This window comes from Apteryx mantelli, chromosome 2, assembly GCF_036417845.1.
Source record: "Apteryx mantelli isolate bAptMan1 chromosome 2, bAptMan1.hap1, whole genome shotgun sequence".
NCBI lineage: Eukaryota > Metazoa > Chordata > Aves > Apterygiformes > Apterygidae > Apteryx > Apteryx mantelli.
Window position 1 is genome coordinate 135475802 of NC_089979.1, and position 17765 is coordinate 135493566.

Below are 17765 nucleotides of genomic sequence, written 5' to 3' on the forward strand. Positions count from 1 at the left end.
TTTCCCTTTAGCTAAAATCCCTTGTCTTAATTTACACACCTTTCACTTATCCAACCAAGAATTCATTACAGGGCCTAAAAAAATGGCACAGAAAATAAGAGGGATTTTTTTCATTACACAAAGCAAAGAAAACAAATTCTATTAACAGTTTAACACAGTATGAAAAAAATTACATAGTAAAAAGTGTCAGAAAGTGATTCATGGAGTTTACCGAGTATTTCGCTGGCTATTGCAATTCTCGTATCTATAATCTATCATGTAGAATTTTGTAATATTCTATTTCACAATTTATTGTTGAGCAGGTCAAACAGCATATAAAAAGCATGCTCTGGGCTCTTTCTCCCAAGCCTGTTTTACTGTAACTTTAGAATTGTAGCGGTTACATTTAAGGAATCTTTAGGGTCCTTTCAAGTCCATCCAAAGAACAAGTGAAGCTGCTATTCAGAGTTTTGTGCCCAGTGTTTATGTTCCATCTGATCTGTGCCACCCAAGCAGCAGACAAGACATGTCTGAGGGTGCTTTGGGGGGATACACAATGATGTCACCCACAGGAAATATCAGGGAGGACTTGGCACTTCACAAGGTTGGCTCTTCTTCCATGGGCTCGCCAGCAGCTCTGTAAAAATAAACAGGCAATCAGAATACGGCACAAGAGTACACAATGACATTGTAGATTTTCATGCATAATCAAAGCTGATTTTTCAGCTCTCTCTGATGTTTATTTGTATTATTCAGTTATCCATAAATAGAGTTTCTTTCCTAGGAAGTATAAACAAATGTCAAGTGGAAAAACATTTTAGATCCAAGCAATCACTGAAAATGTTCCTGTTTATATTAAAATATGTCAGAATATTTTATAACTTTTGGTCCAGAAATGTACATGCTTTGTGTCAACAGAGTCAAATAATTTCATGAAAAAAATAGCTGTGATACTTCTATTTTACAAGCTTTTGCAACTAAAAATACATGGACTTAGTTTTTCAAATGGGCCCATACCATTAAAACAAAATAGTTCTCTAGCAGTCAAGTAGTTAGCAACGTTTCTTCTGGGTTTGTCATACCAGCCCTCTGATTTTTGATTTTGTGCTTTCATAAAGGCATTGACTGGCTGCCTGCCTGCCTGAAACTTCTGACACCCGATTCTGAATTTGCTTAGCAGATTGCTGCTGTGGAGAGGATTTCTATTAATAAGGTCTAATCAGGTTATACATATATTCTTTATTAGAAAGCATCTGGTAAATATTCAGCCTAGGGAAGATAAGCTCTTAAAAACATCCAGTTAGAAAATGATGGGGACATATGCTGAGCTGGTGTAAAGGGCCATCATTCTTTGTAGCTAACAAGTTACTGCACCTGAGGATTATGTCAGTAATTATAAAATGGAAAGCTTCTGCAACCACGGTGAGACCTCACTGTTGAAGGGCATGAGAATTTGGACATAACCATTTTTCACCTCAGCCCTGCAGAACACCACATAAAAAATGAGCTTAAAACCTCCTTTAAAAATAATCACTTCAAGCAACTTTGAAATGAAAGGAGGGCAAAAAGTAAATACAAATAAATACATAAAACAGACATTTACCAGTTAAATCTCACTTAATGATTGACTTCAGTAAAACATCCCCCCAGAAAGTATACGTTCATGAGATCCCGTGGAAAAAAAAAAAAAAAAAAAAAGGAAAAGTAATTAATGGGGGCTTGCATGGGCTTTGGTGGTTTATTCAGCAAGAAAGCCAGGAATTTTAACTGAATCTGGAGTTTATTAAAGTCTTTCCCAATGAAAAATTCAGCAATGTCTCTTTAAGTGATTTTATACAGATTATTCCTTCATGATTTGGAATGATCGTAGCTAGCATGTTGAAAAATAAGTCAGATGAATGATATATGAAAAAGAAGTTTTTCAGACTACTCACTTTCCAAAGGGTTATTGACCCCAAAAGATTATTAATCTATAAATCTCAGATCCTTTGTCCCTGCCCACACCACGGGGAATTTTTCACATGCGCTATAACCACTGCAGGCTTGTTGCTGCCACGTGCAGAGGTGAAGCCAGATCTGCAGGCAGGCTGCAGGGGGGCCGCTGCGGCTGGGCAGAGCTGGGGTGGGAGCACCCCACTGCCTGCACGCAGCCACAGCAGATCACCACTCCCCCCCAAAAGGCAGAGCAGGCTGGGAGTGCTGAGCAAAACACAGCCGAAAATATTTATTGAAATCTCTTTCAAAAAATGACTATCAGTGTCTTCTCTCCTTTTTTTTTCTCTATCTTTTTTCTTTTCTTTTTTTTCTTTTCTTTTATTGTTCCAGCTTGCAGCAGAGACCACACAGTGGCAGCAGGATGGGAGGGAGCCCAGCCTGCCACTGAGCTCCTCGGTTGTGATACGCCTCGGTGGACCACTCTGGTTGCCTGTGAACGAGCAGGGTGCGCAAGTCACTCACCACCAACCTGCACCCGCTACAGCTCCTTGCAAAGAGCTGTTCCTTGGAAACAGGGTGGCAGGTATAATAAAGGCGTATGTTTCATGTGGAGAATCCATAATTATGTTTTATTGTTGCCGCTTTGCTGACCACAAGCTCCCAGTTTCTCCAGTCACTTTTGGAAGACCTGTATGTTCTCTGGCATAATGCAAAAGTACGATAAGCCCTTGTTAAACATCCAGGACCTTATGGGACTGTCTGAGAAGAGAATAATCTGGAAGCAAACAACAGTTCAGTTTTTTTAAGTTCTGCTGTAAGTGAATGAGAAGAAATAATTGTCAATAGATTTCAGTTAGAGATAGCCAGAGTGGGAAGGAGGGGAGCTCTGGAAAGCTCCTGGAAGTGAAAGTGGGAGATATTTATAAGGAGCTAGGGAAGCAGTATGCACAGCAGTCTGTTTACATGCATTTGGCTTCTGGGGGTGACATTCCCATGCACATAATCCAACTGAGAGATGATCTTGTTGAGGATTTGAGACCTGGGTAATTTTTCACTGAGGAGGGTGACTGTGAATGCCAAGACTGACCCTGGGCACTGTCCCGCTCTTCTGAGGCAGCCAGAGCCCACCTGCCAATAGAAGTTTTTATATGTAAGTGCAAGATGCAAGGCCCTTTGGGGGATCCTGGAGGAGGGTACAGCACCCTCCAGCCACCATGTCTCCGTGTGGGTACTCCAAAAGCCTTCTCCAGTCCTTCAAAGACTTATGCAGTACATGCTTTAACTGCAGATTATTAGTGTCAGAGACGTCACTGGATCTATCCGATGGCTTATCATTAAATCATACATTTTTACAGAATAATGGCTTAGGCCAGAGTTTTGTGAGAGAGCTAGTAAAAGTTTAGGGCATTTAGTACAGAAAGAAAAACACTGTAGTCACATAACACTGAGTGGTAAATCAATATATACCCATTCTGCTGAAATCAAAAGCTCCCCAAAGAAAAATTGAGGGGGCAGAGTTCGACAAGCCAAATATATGTTGCCTCAATTATGTCATTGTTAGTTACATCAGTTCAGTCAGTCTTCCTGTAGCTGACAAGAAGCTGGCATAAAAACATAAAACAGGCAAAAATATCATATTGTATGCTCTGACTAATTCCTCAGAAATGTGACTGTGAGCTTGGGTCTGATCCGGATTGATTCTGTGTGGTTGGCAGATCCAGGAGGACACAAATTGGGACTGTGATGATTGTAGAGCCACAAGTGCAATTTTTCATTATAGCTTCACTGTGGCTCATTTAAACTGCACGTTCCTAGGAGCACAGCCCTCTTGCATTTGGTCTGTTTATTTTGGTGTGCTATAAAGAGTGCTCATCTGCAGATCTATATAAATACAATTCATACTACTGCGCATTGAAATAATCCCTTTGTAGTTATTGCTAAACAAAATTATTCTAATTACCCCTTAAAATGAAAGAAATAGTTGAGATAAAATCCTGACATATGGATCAAATCTGTCAAAATTTGTGACATTTTATGTATTGCTCCGTGGCAATTGTGAATAAAAGGCTACCATATATTTTAATGAGAATATTATTCAAATTATTTCATATCTACAGTTTTTTTTAAATCGACTTTTAAGAATACAGATAAAATCCTTCACATCATCCAAAAAAGTAAATGCTTCTCTTACCTTGTTTTATAAATTAGAATTATAGAGATTCCTCATATCTACATCATCAAACATGTAAAAAAAAAAATTCAAGGTATGTTTCCAAGTCACAGAAACTGCTGAACAAAAGATAGGTTTTCTGGTGTGGTATGGCTCTTTTATGCCATAATCTGCTCCTAATTTAACTCAGCTGTCTCAGGAAAGATCACTGTGGTTGAAAAGTGATCCTCTGGTAGCAGAGAAAAAAGGTGCATTTCTGTACCACAGAGATGATTTGGAGAGTGTCTGAAGACATCATATTAGAGATCCAGAGTAAGTGTATACCCTAGTAAAAATGGACTTTGTATGGATCAAAGGAAAAAGTAACTAAAGAACTAAAAGCAAAAGCCATCATAGTTTAACAGCAGACTAAAGCAGCAGAAGGTAAATACACATACAGTCTCAAAAGCGGAAGTCATGTCCAAATAAGGCAAACAGCATAAAGTATAAACTCGGGCAAGTTCCATGTAAGCCCACAGTGAGGCAGGCCAAAGGAGATTCTGAGAAACAATTATTAAGCATATTCTGCTGCTTAAATCAGCCTCCATGCCAGAAGTAGAGAAGGTAAGAAATGCAATCCCTCTTCTGGAAACTACACGAGACACAGAAAGTCTGCACCAGGCAAATTGATAGCAACTACAATCAACGATAAAATTAGTAGTGATTTAGATAATAATAATTTGGTGAAGAGTTAAGTTTTAACTCTTACAGAGAAGTCAAGCCTTACAAATTTCTCAGAGGTTTCTGAAGGAATTGAATTGAGAGAGATAAAGGGATACCACCATGCAAAGAAAGTTTTCCAACAATTTTATCCAAATGCTTGAAGAACTTGGGTTATAAGAGAAGATCCTCTCACAGATTAACAATCCAACAAAAATAGGAAATGGATAATAATACTGGCCAGTTTTCACCACAGAGGGATGCTCCCTAGCATCTCAGAAAGACTTGGTGGTGTACCAGCATCTTTTGTGATAAACATGAAAGCATAACACCATTTCCAACTGGAAGACTAAAGGGAAAAAGAAGGTAAATAAACACAAATTAATACACAAATGGTGCGTGTTGGGGGCAGCTTTAACCGTTTATATACAGTGATGGCCTATGACTGAAAGTTTGGAGTTACTAGGAGTGGAATAGAGAACAACGAAAAAACAACAAAATACCCATATCATTAAGCTACTTTATAAATACATAAGGTGCACAACACCTTGAATCCTGCATGCAGTTCTTTTAGCCCATCTCAGAAAGAATTGTAAAAGGCACAGAAAGGGGCAAGAAGAATAATCAGAGGTAAGAAATGATTTTCCTACCAGGAGGAATAAATAAAGTAGGAGTCCTGAGATAGCTGAAGCCTTTAAACCCAGAAATGGGGCAGAGAGCATGAATAAGGAATGAACTGCTTTTATTTCTCACAGTATAAGAACTGAGGGGCACCCGGTGAATTTATCATATTTAACGCAAAGAAAAAGAAGCACAGTGCCTGATTAGATTGTGGAATCCATTACTTGAAGGCCAAAAGTGTAAGCTGGTTCAATAACAGCTTTGAAAAACTTATGCCTGGATAGGTATTCTGGTGGTTTTTTACACAGGACGTGTCAGATACAACTGCTGACTTGTCTGCTGAGATCTAAGGACTGATCAGGACAAGGCTGGCTCCAAAATTTCTCTGTTTCTGGTTCTTTTCCTACACACCCACCTTCAGCTCTTGAGCTTGCCGGTGATTTCAGATCACGTGGATTACAGCCAGGTATATGCAGGTTATTTGGCCCAACTGAGGTGGATGCCCAAAACAGTAAAATGCTAAGTGAAGCTTTATGAATTGACACAGAAACACAGAAAATGACTCTAGGTAATGGCTAGCTGCACCCCATAATCTAAACAGTCATTCTAGTATATAATATGTGACAGAAACTACAAGTGGTAGCTCAGTAACATTAAGAGAAATATCTAAAAATCACACTTTGTTTTCATTTCCATCTATGCCTAGCTGAATGAGAGCTATAAAGTCAAGTTCTGTTAAATGTTATTCTCGAGATTTACTGTTTGCTGTAAAAATAGTAAGTGCCAGAGACCTCCCTCCACACCCTTTTATTTTTCCATTTTAAGAAGAAATGTACAGAAGCTCCAATGTATCAGGGACAGCACTGTACTGAACATTTTCACAGCAAGATTTCTGAAACATATGTCTGGCTAGAGCAAAATTCTAATCAGCTAAATCTGCATCTCACTTAGAGAATAAGCAGTTATCAGCACACAAAAGTTATGGTAGTTAGAAATGTTTTATAGGGCATGCCTGTTCCTTTAATTGCATCTGTATTTAAATCTGTGTTAGCATCATGCGTGTTTTCTTTCCTATCCATGAACTCTTTTTTCTATCTCTGTTCTCTTCTGAAGTCTATAATCAAGTTTCAATTGGATCTTAAAATGCAGAGTTGTGCTTTGGTAAAATAAAACACCAAAAGCAGAGCAGCTTTTCACAGTCTTCTTCATTTAGCATGTCAGAGAAAATCAAATAAAAATAATAATCCACACTGTCGCTTGAAGAAAAGAAAGAAAAAGAGAAGAAAGAAAGAGAAATACTTAAAATGGGCTTTAGCCAGGAGCATTTTATTCTTTATTCATCAGTGGTAAATGAGTCAGATATGAGTTGGCCAGGAAAAGAGCTGTTTTAACCCAATCAGAGTTTAAAATGAGTCATCTCACTCCAAACACCAGTATATCCTCCAACATAACTGGCAAGAGTTTCCTGCAAAGTGACTCTTGCTGCTGCTCTCTTTTTCTGGAGGCCTGACCATCCAAAACCGAAGTCAACGGGATCACTACCATCAGTTCAGCGAAACAGGGTTAGAGAAGCAGACCAGAATTACTAGCTTGGATGACCATGGAGCGAATTAAGAGAAAGTAAATTGGCTCTTGGCATAACAAAGACACTGGCAGGAGCCTCTCTAGTTTAAGGAAGCCTCTTCAGGCTGCCCTGCCAGCCACAGCACTTTCTGCTCTCATCTTGCCCTGCCAGCCACAACCCAAACAAATACTCAATGCAAGGGCTTGCAACAGGTCTTCTGAAGGTACCGATATGGCCTCCTTTTACAATAGCCCTTAGCAGGAGGACTGAGGAGCCCTGAGGACACTTGATGTTGCTACAACCCTGTCATTTGTCACAGAAAGGGGCTGGAGGAGTACTGCATACTTGGTCTTTAGTTATAACCAATGTAACAAATGTAAAAAAGTAAGGTCATGACTCATTACATTACTCCAGTTTGTGTTGGTACGCGTCTATAAAATGAATGGTATGTTTCTATGAAATGAATGAAATTATACTGGCATGAAGCTGGAGTTTGCAATCGTGAATCAGTCCCTGGACTCATAATTCCATGCAGGAGTTTCATTTGTGTTCAAAGTGCAGCCAACTCCTCTCAGGAGACTTCCCACAGCTCAGAGGACTGGGCCCAAAAAATCAGACCTTGTGGGTGAGCATTTTTGATTCCCTAACATTCTTTTCATTCAGCAGGAAGAAAACAGTGACAGTGATGTCTCAGAAAGTCTCAGAAAACCTAGCTATCAATTTTGGCCCAGTGACATAACACTTATGTTGTCCCATCACTCCCTGATGGCAATCTGGTTTTGGGTACTTCTTTGTGGGTTATGAATGTGGAAACAGAATTAGGAACGCATGCGTGTAAAGGTTTTTTGTGCTGCTGAAAAACCCCTACAGCACCACAAAAGATATTTCAAACAAAGCTATTTTTCCAGAGAACAACTCATCATGATGGATTCAACCCTCTAAGAGTCCAGAACTGATGAAGTGTAATGAATCTGGCAGCCACATGAATTCCACTTGTGTACATTTCAGCACATCCGTTCCCCCCCACCGCCGTTTCTTTCAGCTCTGCTTTGAAATTCTGTTTTCAGAATGGGTGGAAACTGTCACAGGTTATCAGTAGGTAGGTAATAAATACAGTAATTAAGCACAGCATTAATCAAAGTGTTATTCTGTCAAGTCATGTGGAATCAGTGGTCGTGCTCAATGACTGTAGTTTTGGATGAGTGGAGGCTCATAACAAATACAATTCCTGGTTATTCTAAGCAATAAGTAAATAAGCAAAAATTAACTGCACTCTTTTTCAGACAATTTAAAACTTAGCTTTGACTATATTAATGAAGACTTCTTTATACTTCAGAATTATGCACACAGGTAAAGACACCCAACTTTTCTGTCATTGGCTAACAAAAGTATCTTATAACTCTCACAAATTTATATGACAAACCTTTACATTATTGCTTAGCTGAGTACCGATTAACTTTCTCACAAATTTAAAATATGTGTCCCGTTCATGACTGGATTCTTCCCTGAGCATTTATGGATTTTGTTTGTAATAATATTAGAATAAAAATAGCCATATCATATTAAAATGCAATTACAATACAAAAGGTAATTATGCAAATACTGCAAACTTTACTAGCTAGCTCTACTCCCTGTGTGTCCTTTTGAGACACATCTGTTAATTTATTGACAGATCAACATTCTTACTATTGTGAGAGACATAGACTTCCAAGTGTGTCTATGGTTTTTAGCTGGCACTAAACTATTCCCCCTGCATGCTCTCGGTTGGCTGTCAGTTAATTTCTGATTAAAAGAAACAAGGCAGGAGAGGAGAATCAAATCAAAAAAGTATCTATCGTGACGCACAAGCCATGGATCCTTTTGGCTCCACTCCCACCTCTTCCTTGCCTATCCACAGCTCCCTTCTTTCTCCCCTGTTGTTGTGCAGTTCAGCTTCACAGCATGCAGGGAACCGATGAGTCTCCTTGTAAGGATTTTTCCTTTCCTCTTCCCTCCCCAGTTTTCTCAGGTTGATGGAAACTGACTGGTTCCACTGCCTTTTGGGTCTTCCTCCAATGGAGGAAGCCAGGAAGTTTGTCCTTAAAATGAGTAAATAGGAAACTCCAAAAACTTCTGCAGTGATTTTTCTGACTCCTAACAACTCTTTGAAGAAATATTGTTTTGTAGGTGACATTATTCAGTGGCCATCAATTTTTTCATATCTAATTGGCAAAAACACTGCAGGAGTTACCATAACATTTTAACAAACTGTGAAATTGAGAGCAGTCAAAAACAGTTGACAAGCTAGGAAAAACAGCATTTTCTTCATTGGGTGGGGTACCTTCAGCACGGTACATAGAAAACATTGGCCCTGATTCTGTTCAGTTTTATACTGGCACTGTTTCATAGCTTCCAGGGAAGTAACTTTTAATGTTTATCTAATATCATTTAATAATGATTTAAGTCCATCATTTTTTAATTTATCTGACCATCTGCTAAATGCCTTTGTAGAAAGTTAAAACTATGACAGGTTTGAACATCTTCCAATAAGAAGAATGTGGGTATTGCACTTATCAGGTCTAATTTTTTCATATCAATATTGTGCATTTTATATAACAGGGAGCTTTAGAGATGTGGAGAAAATAAGGCTCCTGTACCATCATGAATCTTAGTAAAGAACTACATATTCTGAAAATATCTGTTAGCATAGAATGCCTCCATTTCTGGTGGCCAGCTAGAAATAACACAAATTCAGGGACCAAAAATTCCAGGTACCTCAATTATCAGATAATTTTGAAAACAATCTTAATCTAGGCAACCTATGCACCTCACATCACTGGAGCATAAAGCCTTGCTGTCTGCCATAGTGCGGTATACTTACCTGCTGCCTCCCTGAGGGAAGCACTGCTCAACATCCACAGAAAGAGAGGCCATAGCAGATACAGTTTCTGTCTCCTCCCTCTCTCGTTTCTGGGTCTCAGCCAGAGCACAATCCACTGGCACAGAGTATGGCTCCACTGACTTCCAGTACTTGCCTAAGGAAAACACACATAATAATTTACGGGAATTTTAGCTAGCGTGGTGGTACAAGCATAGTAATCACTTAATCCGGCACTGGGTGATTATAAATTAAAATCACTGCACTGTAAGCAGTGCAATTGAAATTTCAAACTGCAGTGAAGAAGTATATTTCTGGACCTAAGAATGCCAAGTTGGAAAGTGTTTTCATTCCAAAGGGCTGTGTCACACCCTTCCCCAGAAGGTAATAAACTGGAGGAGTAACATGAAGTCTAATGAACTCATATTGTCAGACAGACTATTGGCTTTATCTACACTAGGTGAAGGGAGTTCAGGGCAGGGTTAATACCTAGAAGCTCTGATATTGCAGACAGTGAATGCATATACAACAAAAAAGACTAGAAAAATGAACATTATTATACAAAGTGCTCACACAGCACCGTCTTGAAAAGGAAAAAAGTCAGAAATGCCAGCTTGGACTCAAGCGATGTTGCCAGAACAATCAGATTTGTTAGTCCTGGATGTTCTTTCTCCTCCAACCTCAGGGCGTATACTAGAACAATAATTTATTTAAAACTTGCATATGTGACCTGGCTGTTGCTGGAAAACTGCCAGACATCATAAGGAATTGAGCTTTCTGGTTTGATGTGTAAAAACACAGCAGTGAATTGGAAGAATAAGCGTTCTCAGCTTTTTGCCTGCAACAGAAGAGACAGTAAGCAGCCCTGCCAGTAAAACAAACAATAATGTGCAGGTGAGTCATAATGAACTTATCAAATGGTCCACTACTGCAACGCTATTCAGAAACAGAGGTCAATTGTGACAACCAGGTGAACAATTAAGAATTTACATACATATTTCTTATAGTCCTGTAATCCACTGAGCACTCACTAAATGCCAGGTGGATGACACTTGGAAATTAGGAGCATGAGGGAGGCTGGGAGCTCTGGACCAGCGCTTATTCAGCATTTAGCAAGAAGCTTCCAGCAGCTGCTACAGAGGCTGGGTCAGGGTATTTATCTGGGAATTAGAGGGAGGGTTTCAACAGCTGTGAAAGAGAAGGGATCAAGTAGGGGACTTTTCCAAGGGCTAAAAGGACGATTTTGGCAGCTGGGCAGCAGGCTGAGTCGAGGTGCTTATCCAGTGGGTAGCTGAAGGCTTTGACAGCTGGGAGGCAGGGCCAGTGGTGATGCTGTCTGTTCAGCAAAAAGGCTGCTGAAAACTCCCTCTTTGGTAACATGGCTCTCAACACAGTTTCAGGCTTTTCAAAAGATGAACTTTTTCCTCCAGTGAGAGAGCAGCTGTCAATAAAGACTGAAAATGTCTTTATTATGTCCTTATTCAAAAATATCACTGCAAGATGAAAGCCCAAGTCAGTCTGCAAGAACAACCAGCAAGCATGGCCAGCGTGTTTCTTTGAACTGTAATAGTGTGCACGTTGGAGTAGTTAGCAGAATCTTTAAATAACGGGGACCTTCTGGGGATAAAATGTAAAGTGTATTAAGTATCCTATAAAGTTGAGATTAAGTGTTAGAAGACTGGCTTCCCTCCAAAAGCATGAAAGTCACAGCTAAAAAGTTATGTACATAACAGTAGGTTCAATGATTGGAGCCTGGCAAATTTTATAAAAACAAGACAAAAATATTCTCTATTAATACTGTGCTTAGAGACCATATTCTCTATTCATTAAAAATACACTAAAAAACAAACAAAAAGTTATATGGGCATTCCACAATGTTCTCACAGATCATATGTGCAAAAGTCAGCCTTTGCAATATACACCCAATTCAAACCCTATAATTTATGGGCTAAATGTTTGCAGAGTGGGTGGGTTTTTTGTTGCAGAAACAGATGTGCAAGAAAATCAAATCTGTTGGCATGGGAATAATACCCCCTCTTGCCTATAAAAGAAATGAACCCATGTTCACTGCTGGAGTTTTCAAGGGTTCTTATTCATAAAATAAAACATTAGTAACCAACTACCACTGTGTTGCTCTCCTGCAGCAACAATAAAACAGCATCAGTGAGGACTGCTACATCGCATTCGTTCATCCACACACACTCACACACCAGCTGCCCCCTGAATTCTGACTTTCTTCTAACACTAAAACTCAGGGCCAATTCAAGCACAGTAGTGGGCTCTCTGTGCCCATTTAATTGCCCTTCACTCCCAAGTGATCAGTGATTTTTCTCGTTTCCCTGAATTGAGAATTATATTATAAGAGGGACATCAGTGATAAAGAGGGATACCAGTGTCAGGCCAGGAAGCAGGTGGCAGCACCTATGCTGCAATGGAGGATTCTTGGAGAAGGGGAATACAAGGCAGGGTATTTGTGGTTTGTGGGAGGAAATTTTAAAGCAATCCCAAGTAGGAATAGGATCGAGGTAGGAGTGGGTACCTCATGCAAAGAGGGCTTTCTGATTCTTGTGAAAAAATAATGGTAGATTTTTCTTTAAAACCAGAAAGCTGTACCTTACAAACACCTGTTAGAAGCAGAACAGCTGTGCAAGCTTCTTTTTATGGAGAGCATCACTGATATGTTGTTGTGCACAAAGCATACAGGGCTTGCATGTGTTTTCAACTGGAGGTTTTTCAGGCAAAGTCTTGTGGAATGGGTATGCAAGGTGCTGCATACAGTTGCAGAGCAGCTTTGGTAGAAACCCTACGTATGCTGTGGACTGACGATGAGATCAGCTCAAAACAGGAGCATCTCCAAAAACTGCTCACATCTCCAAAAATGGCATTTCTACTGCATTATACTGGAATGTGAAATTCTACCAGTCCTGTTACATTCATTGAGAAGAACATCGTGGAGCTCAGGGAAAAGAATGAACCATACTGCTGGTTTCATTCATACAAAGCTTGAAGAGCAATCACTGCTTGCAAGAACAAACAGTGAAACCAAATCAGTCTTCTAGGTATGCTTTGCCTTTCAGCATGAAAATGTGCTTAAGTCTCTCTCAAAGATTTGTGGGAGCACTGATTATTAACAGGAAATAATAAAAGTGAATGTTTCTGTTACTATTACAGACTTTTGTAATTGCCTTTTACTGATGGATTTGGGCATGCTGTACATAACTTGCTTGGAAAAATCAGTTTGGGGGTGGTGTACAAGCTAGTGAACAGGATTTGTTTAGAAATAGCATATTACATGGATGTGGGAACTACTACTTCCAAATGTATTACATTTCCAAAAGAGCTTTAGATCACTGTCACAAACAAAACATTTATACAAATTCCATTCCTCTCAGAAAAAAGTTGTTTTCTCTCACTGTCTAAGCACTGTACCTTCAATTTTTTGAAGCAAACACAGAGGAGGGACTTTTGTTTTTTTCCAAAATGTTACCAATATTCATTATCAAGGTTGGATCACAGAAATACAGACCCAATATAAATGTGATCAGTCATCCCAGCAAAGCAGGCTTTCTCAGTACTTCTTGAGGTGCTGCTCCACAGCCTAATACTCCTCAGTCTGCACAACTCTCCATAATGTCTAGCACATACTGGCCTCTCTTAATTTCATCTAATTATCCATCCTGCATAAAAATGCATTAAACTTCCTCAATGTTTCTTTCCATCACCCACTCCTTTCTAATACTTGTAGACTTATATGACCTCTCTCTCCTCCTAGTGATTTCTTAGGCAGAATGATATGTACATAACATTTTAGGTAATAACTGCAAGAAAAGATAGAATGCCATGTATAAATAACTCCAAGCCCTCAGCAGCCTAGCTTAGGTGCCAGAAGTACAGCCAGTTTGACTACCCTGACTGTACTGGTTCTGCTCAAACTTAAGCTTGTTCTGAACAAACTAAATTAAGCTGCTCTGCAGAGCTCCAGGTTTGGTTTTGCAGACATATGCTGTATCTTTCCTCCTGAGACTATTCCTTCTCTCTGAACTTCTGTCATTTGTGTGTATTTCTAGCAAGACACTATGTGTTTCTACATCTATTTTTTTTTCCTCCAATTCACATTTTTTGATGTTTTGGATTAGTTTTTCTTCAAATGTGTGTTTTATTCCAACTGAATTGTATATTCTCTCCTCACGTCTTTTATCTCTTTGGTGCCCCGTGTATTAGTTTTCTGTCCTTATTATCATTTGTGAATCAGTTCTGCCTTGCATAGTTGCATAGTATGTGAATTTCCCTAACTTGCTGATTCCTTCCATATCATTAACAGATCATTAACAGGATATTTTAAGGAAGAAACCACCTCATGAGGTACCCTATGACACACCACTCAGCAGAAATGACATAGTAGAATTTATCATATTCAGCTGATTTACTTATAGCTTGTCTCTATCTGAGTGAGTATCTGATATGAAGGATGAGTTATAAACCTACAATGAATTTTTGTTGTCTCTTTACAACTGAAATCAGATTGAGAACAAACCAATGATAATGTATGATGTTCCTTTTAAAACCTTCATGTATTTTATAAAGATGAATCCCTATTATTTGTGATGCATCTGATGTGAAGTAAAACATTTGTTATCCATTTGCTATTGTTAAGAAGCAAACAAACAGTAGGAGTCAGGAAGCTCCCACCACCTAGGTAAAATGGCAGAGAGCAGAAGATTAGAAAAATTAAGGAAAGTCTCCTCAGCTGGATTAAGGTAAAGAGAAAATTTTTTACTGAGGTCAGGGCAAATGCCCTAAAGCATTTGATTAGAAAGGGTTGGGGCCAGGGTACACAAGTGAAGCAGTCAAGTAGTCTTTGCACCAGAAATAGAATAAAATCTCAACATATATGTTAGCATTGTTCCATGGATCAATGTTCATTGTAAGCTTTTTGATTTTATCTCAAACTCCTATACAACTTGGAGTAACTTGTAAAGGACTACACAAGCAGAATCTAAAGAAACTATTTGTTAGATCTCTAATTTACCTGTTTCTGTCCCTCACTGATAAACATCTATTTCACTCAAGCTGCTCTGGAATGGAAAGTTTAGGGAATATTCAGGAAACAGAAAGCTCTAAATAATTTCAAAGACTTAGTTTTTCAGTGATAAATATTTAGCAGAAAAGAAGAGATGCCAAAAAAACAAAAGCAAAAACACACACATACTTGACATAGCATGTGGGTTTACACATAACACACTTGCCCATACTTTTCCCTGAAACAATAGTTTAATGTCTACAACATTAATGATATTAAAACAAAACAAAAAAAAAAAAAAAAAGAACACAAATTCAGAAACATACTTTGAATTTCAGTGGTCTTTTTTAAAGAAGCTATTGCATTCATATTGGGGATTTGGTGCACAATATCTTCTGGGAGAGGCTCCAGCTGCAAGAATAGAATAGAATAATATAAATTTTCCATAAGCCACAGGGAAATAAAGCAATCTGAAACAATCTAATCCTCAGGAAAAGCCTAGCCCAAGAACTGGTTAACATTTTGCTGGTATCAGTTCTAAAAGTATAGCCATGATTTTGTTTTCTGTTTTTCAGCCATGTAATTGAATTCCAAGGGGCTTTTCTATTGGCTGCAAGACTAATCTATGGAGTCTCTGAAGCAGGTGCATGTCTGTGTACTATTCATTAAAAAAATGCTAGTTATTTGTGTAATTTTTGTAGGTTCCTCACAAACCAAATTCCACTGCGTCTATATACGCAGCTGGGCACTCCAAATAAAACCTTGCTGAAGCCACATTGGAACCAAAGTGCGCACTCTATTATCTTTTTTTCCCACAGTTTTATTACTTCTAACCATCTTACACATTTTAAGATTTACAGAGGAAAACCATAAAACACAGCTGCTTGTAGTAGCTTTGCATTAATTTCAAATAAAGCAGTAGATAAAAAACTGCTTATGCTGATCAGCAGTAAGAATTCTCTATGTAAGATTTTTTTAGAGTCAACTGCATTTTTATTAGACCAATGTACTTCTATATTCTTTGGGTAGGGCTGCATCACAACAAAGTGACAGAAGGAAGACTGAGTGTGGAGTTACTGCACAGAGTTATTTCTGCCCTGTGGTTAATATGAGCCTCCCTTTCCCACTCTTCATGAAGGAAGATTAGGTACCTAAATATCTTAAGAAGTCTGATTCCTGGACACTTGACACGTATGCACATTTTTTAACACCTAATTTGCCATATAAATATCTCCCTCTTTGTTTCAAATCCCCATCTATAATCTGGGAATAACAGTATTTTTTTCTATTTTGCAGTGATACTTCAGTAAATGGGGACATATTAGTATTTTTGTTCTGATCATTGGACGTGAACTGGTCCTATTTTGGATACTGGGGTGCATGAAATATAAACATATCGTTGTACTGAACATCAGACATGACTGTATCCTATCAATTCATGAGGATTACGGCCAAGCAAAATAATCTGTATTTTGAAATTCATCCACTTGTGCTTTTTTGTCCACCTTCCACACATACTAGAGGCAAAAAAAAAGTCACTGATTCTCAAGACAAATGATTTTCAAATTGACATATAGAATTCATAGAAAAAGGTAGTAGACCTGTAGTTTCCTATGTATGCTCCCCAGAAACATTTGTACCTAAATTCAATACAAGTTCAGAAATAATTAGGCAAACAGCTCTTTGAATATTTATGAAAAAGGAAATCATTCAAATATATTTATTGAAAACACCAGAACATATTAAATGGTACTTCAGAAAGATTATAGATATTCAGGGACAGGGAGGAAAAAGTAAGGTAAATTACTCAATCTGTTCAGTATTAATCATTGGATTAGGCCTAATCTTGACCTCCTGAGACAGAGTGTATTATACAGGATGGTATGATGCAGCTGGGGGTGTGGGGGTTGAATGTGAGCCACAAAACAATTCTATCCAGTCTGGAAACTTTTTCTCCTAGAAAAAAGATAAAACATTTCTTTGGGCAGCATTCACCCTAATAGCTAAATAGCTTCTTGTACTGTAATAGTGTAATTCTCCTCTAACTAGCTTAGAGACCAGCCAGCTTTTCCCCTTCTCCACATAGAATGCTAAAGCTGGGCATGGAGGCATGCTTTCTCCAGAGCCAGAAGTAGCAGCTGTGTCAGGGCGGACATGGAGAGTAATATCAAAATCAATCTTTCTTTTTCAAAGCCAGTTGGACCATCTTTGATAGAAGACATCTATACTGCAGACAAAATTCCTTACTTAAGCATGCATCGGCCTACTCTAGACTGGGTCAAGTGAAGCCCACCTGGGAAGCTTCTCCTGTGAAGACTTCAGTTGCCATCACAGAATCACAGAATGGTTGAGGTTGGAAGGGACTTCTGGAGATCATCTAGTCCAACCTCCCTGCTCAACCAGGGTGACCTACAGCATGTTGCCCAGGACCCTATACAGACGACTTCTGAATATCTCCACAACCTCTCTGGGCAACCTGTTCCAGTGCTCAGTCACCCTCACAATAAAAAAAGTTTTTCTTTATGTTCAGATGGAAATTCCTGTGTTTAGTTTGTGCCCGTTGCCTCTCGTCCTGTCACTGGACACTGCTGAAAAAAGTTGGGCACCATCCTCTTTACATTCTCCCTTCAGCTATTTATACACACTGATAAGATCTCCCTTTATACACACTGATAAGATCTCCCCTCGGTCTTCTTTTAGCCAGGCTGAACAATTCCAGCTCTCTCAGCCTTTCCTCATATGAGAGATGCTCCAGTCCCTTAAAAATCTCAGTAGCCCCTCACTGGACTCACTCCAGTAGCTCCATATCTCTCTTGTATTGGGGTGCCCAGTATTGGACACAGCACTCCAGGCGCGGCCTCACCAGGGCTGAGTAGAATGGAAGGATCACCTCCCTCAACCTGCTGGGGATGCTCTGCCT

General features: G+C 39.1%; 1 protein-coding gene across 1 annotated transcript in view; it reads right to left on the bottom strand.

Moving 5' to 3' along the window:
* Positions 1-576: 576 nt before the first annotated feature.
* Positions 577-17765, bottom strand: part of HDAC9 (histone deacetylase 9) — a 507021-nt gene continuing 489832 nt past the window's right edge. The window contains exons 25-27 of the mRNA XM_067291613.1: positions 15172-15256; positions 9829-9982; positions 577-616 (exon numbers count right to left, since the gene is read on the bottom strand). Of these exons, the coding sequence (XP_067147714.1) occupies positions 577-616; positions 9829-9982; positions 15172-15256 (279 nt within the window). The remainder of the gene's footprint in view (positions 617-9828; positions 9983-15171; positions 15257-17765) is intronic.